The sequence below is a fragment of the Aulonocara stuartgranti genome (assembly GCF_965226115.1).
Source record: "Aulonocara stuartgranti genome assembly, chromosome: 12".
NCBI lineage: Eukaryota > Metazoa > Chordata > Actinopteri > Cichliformes > Cichlidae > Aulonocara > Aulonocara stuartgranti.
The window spans coordinates 24,420,771-24,428,669 of NC_138948.1; the positions used below are offsets into that span (position 1 = coordinate 24,420,771).

Genomic DNA, 7,899 nt, shown 5'->3' on the forward strand with positions numbered 1-7,899 from the left:
CGGGGTCACTGAATGACATCACTATGTTTATGCGAGGGGAGGGGAGTGCGTGGGCATTGAGGCATGTGTGTTATCTGGGCCTTGTAACCTAGCCCTTTTTGCTCCGTTGCTCTTTTGGGTGAAATAGAAGTCAAGCCTGTTTTGAGACCTCTGCCCTGGGTTGAGCCAGGACTGGACAAACCACCTTCATCCCTCTCAATCAGAGGAACACGCTGCCCTCAGAGCAGGTTGTGGGGTTTGGAGCCAATGGGAGTTGTTGACCTTAGCTCTGGGGCTGATGCAGGCTTTTTATTTTTATTTTTTGAGGGGGGGATTGTTTTTTTGTAAAAAGGATGTTTGTTTTTTTACCATCTTATCTGGTGTATCGCGCACTGAGGCTGCGTGAGTTATGTGGGCTTTAAAGCACTAGGCAAGTCACAGCAGATCACACTCTTTCTTTGCACGCTTTTTGTTTTTTTTTGTTGGAGACTAAGGAGATGTTGCTAGCATTTACGTCACAGACATTCTCATGGTCTACTGCTTTTAAACCATTTATACAACAGGTGGTAGTTATTTCACTTTCACACCAAGCATATTTTAAATGAAGGTGCCACGTGATGTGACCCTAATTTTTCTTCTGAGACCACGACGAACAAAGGTGGTAATTTACACATAAACAGGTCCCTTTCCCATATTTTTAGTGGTGTGTTTTAAACTGATTTTTTTTTTCAGTAGTGAGTTATGTGATGGTCATAGTCAAAAGTGACAGCCAGCCTGCTAGACTGAGGGTGTCTAGACCAGACTTGGGCTTGGCTGCTGGGTCAGGCTGGCCTGTATGTGGATTGGCCTCGGCTCATAAACACACTCTCTGCTCCAGATGCTATTTCCATCCAGCCCTTTTTTTTTTTTTAACCACACCCTGACCTGTCACGTGGACAGTGGTGTATCCTTGGCCCCTTTGCAGCCCTCAACCATCTTAAGAAATCACCCAGACTAGGCTCACCGCAGGTACAGACCTCGCAGGCTGACCGGTAGTTATCCAACCAAGGCCAGGATATCGAGGGAAACATCCAGGGCCTGGACATTTCTTTTCTTTAAAAAAACCAAAAACTGTTATTACAGTGTATGCATAAGCACATTCAGGTTCTCATGTGGGGGAGGGTAGTGTACCGTTGAGTCACAGTAACCGAATGTAACACTGAAACTTCAGCGTTCAGTGTGGAAGTGACACTAATGGGTTAACAAGTAGTTGGCTTTGTGTCTAGCTCTTTTTCTCCTCCTCCAGCACAAGGATAGCATTGGCCCTGAAGTCTCCCTGTGCTCAAACATAGTAGTTGCAGACAGCGTTGTCCCCTTTTAGCGCGCAAACAGCAGGCCACCGTGGTGTGTCATGAGGAAATTGCACCATGCTGTCAGGTGAACTAGAATCCAGCCTTTGTGTTGTCTGAAAGCTGGTTTGCTGCTGTGTTGTCATCAGCCCGTAGGACTGCATTGGAAAGCAGTCATGCCTGGAGGGCAGTTGCATAATCCCTTGGCACTTCAAATATGCGTACACTGGAGCAGATAGTAGATTTGAGGATCGGCATCCACCCCTGCCGTAAACTGGGCCAGAGTGGTATTTTATAAATAGCGGTGGAGTGTGGGCTGCTGGGTTGGGCTGAGCTCGTTGATGTCACTGAAACACTACAAGACCACTCCTTGCTTAACTTCCTGTCGGAAACAATCTCTGCTTGTCTGACATGGAGTTCGCACCACTCCCCCATCTGGCCTGTAGTAAGGTGCACGTCGGGCAAACGCAGTTGTAATCCAGGATTTCATAACAAACTCTCGGGTTCTCTCATCCGCCACACAGAACAGGGCAAGGGTTGGCATGGAGAGGAACGTAAATCATGAAGCCCACACATTTTGTGGCTAATAACACTATGGGCCGAGGCACACACAATAAAGTATTGTGTGCCTACACACTTGATAAATTGCTTTAAATGAGTCATTCAGAAAAGGCTATATCTAATTCTTTATTACGATTGTTTTTATTGCTGACTCACATCTGGTATGCACCTGCGTGACTAATCTTGTGGCCTGTTTTTGAAAAACAAAGTCAGTGCTTTGTGTTTACATTTTAGAAAGTTGAAAAATGTTCCTTTTCTTATTCAGGCGTTCAATATTTTGGTTAAAGCTATACCATTTGTTATAAATCATTAGCCAGATCTAACCTGAGTTTAAAGAAATAATGTTAATGTTACAGTCTAACTTTCAGACATGTTAACTTGAAAATTTCTATAGTTTTATTATTAGGTTAGACATGTTCTGTATACAGTTTTCCCGTTCCCTATTAAAAACAGACACAAAAGCAGTGCAACAAGTCCCAGGATGAAGCTCCGATTCCTGTTGCTAAGTTACAGATGAATGTTTTCCTATTTTTAGTGCTGAAGACTTGGATTCTTGTTGCAAGAATATATTTTCATTTGGAATATGATAATTGTCACAAAATGAATTGTTTCATGCCATTCTGAACTACAGTAATTAGATAATAGATTAGAGGAAGCTTAATGCAGAGCTGTCCTCTGGGGTTTGAGAGTACCGCTACAATAAGATGTTGAGGAGCGGGATTTTATTAAATCATAATGACTTTTATTAAGATACGATGCAATGCACAGTGCATGTCTACAAATTACATGGAGACGGGAAAGTTGTTTCAGTATTTTTAGTAACTTCACTTTCTCTCAGGGAAAAAAGAGGAAAGTTTGATATGTATGTCTGGGATCTTTTTTTCTTTCGTTGCATGGATTCACACGGTGCGCATGCATGTTGTGTTCAGTAACCTGGTTTTCTGTGTGCTGGTGTTTTTCAGGTACAGTAGTGTCTTCCCCAGCCTTAACATGGCAGTGAAACGTAGGGAACAGACGCTGCAGGACTACAAGCGGTTGCAAGCCAAAGTGGAGAAATACGAAGAGAAAGAAAAAACGGGGCCCGTGATGGTCAAACTGCATCAGGTAGCGTCAGTTTTAAAGCTCGCGTCGGCGCACGTGTCGATCCACTCGAGCTCTCCCTCCAACTGCACAGGAGCAGAGTTCACTTGCTCTTACATGCTGTCCGTATTGTGAATAGAGCACAATAGGTGGAAAAAGACACAAATGCTGACTGGATATGAACAAAAATAGTTGAGCACATGCATACTGTACATGTGCGCTCCTTCACCCACGCAAGCTACCAGGCTCTCAAGTAGTGCCTTTTCAAAAAGGCACTGCTGCACATCTACAGGCACGTAATTGAGAATTGTAGACACACACATACACATATACACACACACGCACACACCATGAGGCCACTACAGAAGCACACATTCACAGATAGTGCTGCAGTGTTGCCTATGCTATTGCTTCTAACACATCCTCACATGGTGAGCCACCCACACACATTGAGAAAAGCACTGTCAGGGGAACAAAGCCTTGAAGAGGCCCCTACATCCATGCCCTCTGAGTCCCTGTGCACTTAAAGAAATGATCCTGACAAAACACTTGCACGCCATTTCAGTTACAGCTGGCATGTGTAAATAAAACTAAAGTGAAGAGAGCATATCATAATGCAGCTGAAAGACAATATGTTTCAGTTTGAATATAGCAACTCCCCCTTCCCCTTAATAAAAATTCTCACCCTCTCACACTTATTCATTGTGCATTCCATAACTCCATGCCTACAGTAGACTACCCACTAATACATTCACACACAGATCAGTGGTGCTGGAGTCCACTCACAGCCAAGTCTGCCCACATTACCCACTCCTCCTCACTTTGGTCGTGATTACAGCCTTTTTTTTGCACTGCTTCTCCGTGGGAATTAAGCAAATATCTTTCAGAACAATAAGAGAAGAAGACAAATGATGGCTCAAGAAGTGAATTCACTTCAGACTAACTTGTTTCGCTTTGTAGGTATTAATCTGTAGCTCCTTAAGCTTATTTTAGCGAACGAATCCTTAATGTGTAGTGTGTATTGCATCGCAGTGAAATGAAAGAATGTAACTCAAAGTCAGAACTGAACCCTCAGTGACCAGTTCTTTTGTTTTGCTCTCTCTCTCCGACATCACAGGCAAAAGAGGAACTCCGACCGGTCAAAGATGACTTCGAGGCCAAGAACAAGCAGCTCCTGGACGAGATGCCCAAGTTCTACCAAAGCCGCATCGACTACTTCCAGCCCAGCTTCGAGGCTCTCATCCGGGCACAGGTTGGTGACCTCCATCACCTTTAAGTGCACACCCAACGAACCTCTCACAGCTGCAGACAACCACCCTCCCTCCCACCCACCCACTGCTCCACTCTCTGAGCGTCGGTTAAACAGTGCATAAAATATCTGATGAAGGGTGTGTATAACCTAGGCAGTCTGTCTCCCTCAACGTTGCTCTAATGTGATTAACCCTCAGCGACGGCCCACGCTGCTGTGTTTAGCTGAGGAAGGCCTCATCTGTCTGGCTCCACTGCAGCCCTGCAAGCCTTCCTCTAACCTGAAGCTTCTCTTAAAGCAGCTGGGTGTCTCAAGTTAGCGCCACTATGTCCCCCTCACTAACCCCAGACCTGCCTGGCCATGTCATTTCCTCCTTGGGACAGCCACTGGCACAATCCTAATAAGTAAACTAGATTATCCCAGACCTAATGACAATTATGGAGTTCTGTGATGCACTTTGAACTTAGCAAATTAGCAGACATATAATATTTCCCCACATCTTTTATCTTGAAGCATTAAATAAATCTTACCTGTTTTTGTCTGGTGCAAGAGGTCCCATTAGGCACGCTAGCCATGTCATTCTTGCAGCTTTATATTTATTCATATAATTCACACACATGAATGAACGTTTTCACATTTGCACAGCCATGTGTGGGTGGTCAGCGGACCTCGTCCCCAGTGCTTGTTGCATGTGCTTGATTTGGTCCTCCACACCCTTTTCTCCCAGCCGCTTGTTGCTGCTCAGCGTCCAGCAGCAGAAAGAAAAAGAATAAAGGGAGTCTTTGTTGTGAGGCTTCAGTTTCACTATAACAAGTCCTGTCCAGCAACTGTCAGAGGGAGACACCACCTGACCTGTCAGTTTCTACAGATGATGATGAAGTGAGGCATTGTCTTCATTTATTCATCTTTTTTTTTTTTAGTTGCTTCTCTTACAGTGGATGCTGTGTTTACTGAATCGAATCCAACTTAAATTATTCATTTTGTTGTCAAAGGTCAAAGTGTGACCTCTCCATGTAAATATTAAGCAGCTGGGAGTATGGTATGTTAAAATGGCTCTGTTTTACCCCAAGCTGCTTCTTTTTTTTTGGGTAGGTGGTCAGCTGCGTGAGCCGGCGTTTACTCCTCGTGGTGACTTGACTAATTGTAATGGTAGTCTTTGCTACAGAGGGCGCCTAGACACTGATCTGGTGTACATTATCATCACAGTTCATATGGACATTTCCGATGGCCCTTTCAACAAGCCACTTTTGGGAAAAAAACATATCCGCTTTACCCCCACAAGCAGCAGTAACCCAATACTTATAGCCCACTCATGTGGTTTAGGTGGCACATATTGGTATAAACATGCAAAGGTCTTTCAGGCGGAGCACTTAAAAAGGCTTGTATAAGGTGGTTTAGAAGCAGTGTCTGGTCTGCTTATGGCAAAATTCTCGTTCTGTTGTGACCCTTTTAGTGAAACAGTAAACTTTTCCCACGGGTCTCTCAGTTGGTTTTGTTGCAAGGGAACACGTGCAATTTTAGAGAAGTCTGTGTCGTCCCCCCCTTAAAGAGCATGGCATCGTATGCATCGCTGCATGAATAAATATTGAGATGTGTGTGTGGGTTTCTAGGGGTTGTATTTCCCAGTACTTTCATTCTCTGCCCACTCTTCTGGAGTCTTGTAATGTGATTAAAGTCTATTAATCATCAAAGCAACTCTCTAGGGAGCCTGACTCATGAACTAAGGGGAAGAAGCAGGGGTGGGAAGTGTCAAGAAAGCTTTCAGTGAACACTCTCTATCTCTTGTTCAGATTGGGAGAGAAAAGCAGGGTCACTACCCACTGAAGTGCTGGGTTTTGGGGCTTTGTCAGAGTTGTTTGATATCTGTGGGCTCCCCATTCTCCTCTCAAGTCACTTCTCATTAGCAGGGTTGAAGTAGTATGAGAACAGCAGCTTCAGACTTGTAAGTAGAAACACGATTAGACTGTATTTGGTGTTCAGATTTTGGATTCTGGTGTTTCCTGAGAGGTCTGTGGATCGACCTGTTCCCATTTTCATCAGAGGACAGATATTCTTTTCCCCTGCCATCACAGACTTACGTTTTTATTTTTCCTTCTCTACCCACCAGGTGGTCTATTTCACCGAAATGTACAAGATTTTCAGCGAGTTAACAGACCAGATCGACCAGGCAGGGTTGACTGACGAGCAGAGGGAGAGGGAGACAGAGGCCAAGCTCACCGAGTTGCGTGCTCTGTCCATTGTCGCCGACGACTGAGTGAGGAAAATACAAAAACGGGCTCTTTTCATGCCTCTCTGAATGGATTGCGCTCTCTTCAAGCTCCTCCAGAGTTCAAACGGACAGCAGTGACCTAAACCTGATTATCCATTTGTTTCCTTGCGGCCTCATCCCCACCGCCAATTGCTCTTGCACTACACCCTAATCTTTCATCATCTCAGCAACTCAAAGCAGCTGAATGCCACATTAACTAAGCCATCAGCCAAGTGCAACATTATAAGCCAATATGTTGTCGTTTATTTTTCTTTTCTTTTAGTAAAGGAATCAGACAGATCTTGTCAGAACTAATTAACAAGGTTACGCTTCATGGTTTCAGAGGTATCTATAACCATTTGTTTCTAATGTGTAAAGTGAGCAAGGAAATGTTTCTATTAGTCACATCTGCCTTGTTGGCAGCAGCGTGTGAAATATAGTTTTATTATCCAACTTTGAAATTACACTGGAAGGTGTTATGTAATGTAGTGTAGGTTTAAAAAAAAAAATCTCTCAATTTTGGTCTTTTCTGGTAATCTGTGAGTTTAGCTCTGTGCCATTCTCTGTGAGGGCTTTTTATTGGGGTTCATCAGAACACATTAGCTCACCTGTGATAACATGTCTGACTTTGGATATAACATAAAAAAAACAAAAAACGGTGTAACACGGAGTGGTGTTGAAAGGTCGACTACTCAGGCTTCAGACATATCCAGGTTTGTTTTCTTTTTAAACCCCACAAGTAAGAAAGAAAAAAAAAATCAAAGGCTGGTGCGCCCTCTAGTGGAAATAAAGTGACCCATATTTTCCTTTTGTTCACACCATCCATCCTTTGTTCTATTGTTGGTTAGAGTGTGTGTTAGCAAAGAATCTCACACATTGTTGGCAGCCTTAAAAAAGTATTTTTCTCTGTATCATCTACATCAGGGTTGGAAGACAAATGTTTTATAGTCTTATTTTTGGACCAAATCATGCTCTCATCACATGCCTTTGTTTCCACTTTCCATCAGGTAGAGCCTTGGCATGATAACTACACTACATAGTAATGTAAACACACACTGAATGTTACTCATTAGTGAATTTGAAGTTACAAGTATGTTGACTATTTATTTTTTTTGTGGCTTTTTATTGTGTAATTACTGAAGGAAATGCTTAGCCGGTTGCTCGTCTTTGTGTTCTGCAATGCAGACTGTCTGATTACACGCCAATAACTGGATGAATGAAGGTGCTTTTCTAAGTTTAAGTTATAGTCATGGTTGATTTTTTTTAAATATACCAAAATGAATACTTTGTGATCAGATTGGGTTTTATGTAAGTTTTTAAATAACGTCGGATGATATTTTTGCTTCATTATTATCATCATGCAATAAACTAAATGCAAGAAAAGCAACCAGTGACTATTTTGCTGTTGTCTTCATGAGTTTGTGTGCGTGTGCTTCTGCACATGCCTGAGTTTT

At 43.1% G+C, this 7,899-nt stretch overlaps 1 protein-coding gene across 1 annotated transcript in view; it reads left to right on the top strand.

Moving 5' to 3' along the window:
* The window catches only part of bin3 (bridging integrator 3), a 40,455-nt gene extending 32,613 nt beyond the window's left edge, over window positions 1–7,842 (top strand). Inside the window, exons 7-9 of the mRNA XM_082554660.1 lie at window positions 2,831–2,972; window positions 4,066–4,200; window positions 6,305–7,842. Coding sequence (XP_082410786.1) covers window positions 2,831–2,972; window positions 4,066–4,200; window positions 6,305–6,451 — 424 coding nt within the window. The 3' untranslated portion in view covers window positions 6,452–7,842. The remainder of the gene's footprint in view (window positions 1–2,830; window positions 2,973–4,065; window positions 4,201–6,304) is intronic.
* The last annotated feature ends 57 nt before the right edge of the window (window positions 7,843–7,899 follow it).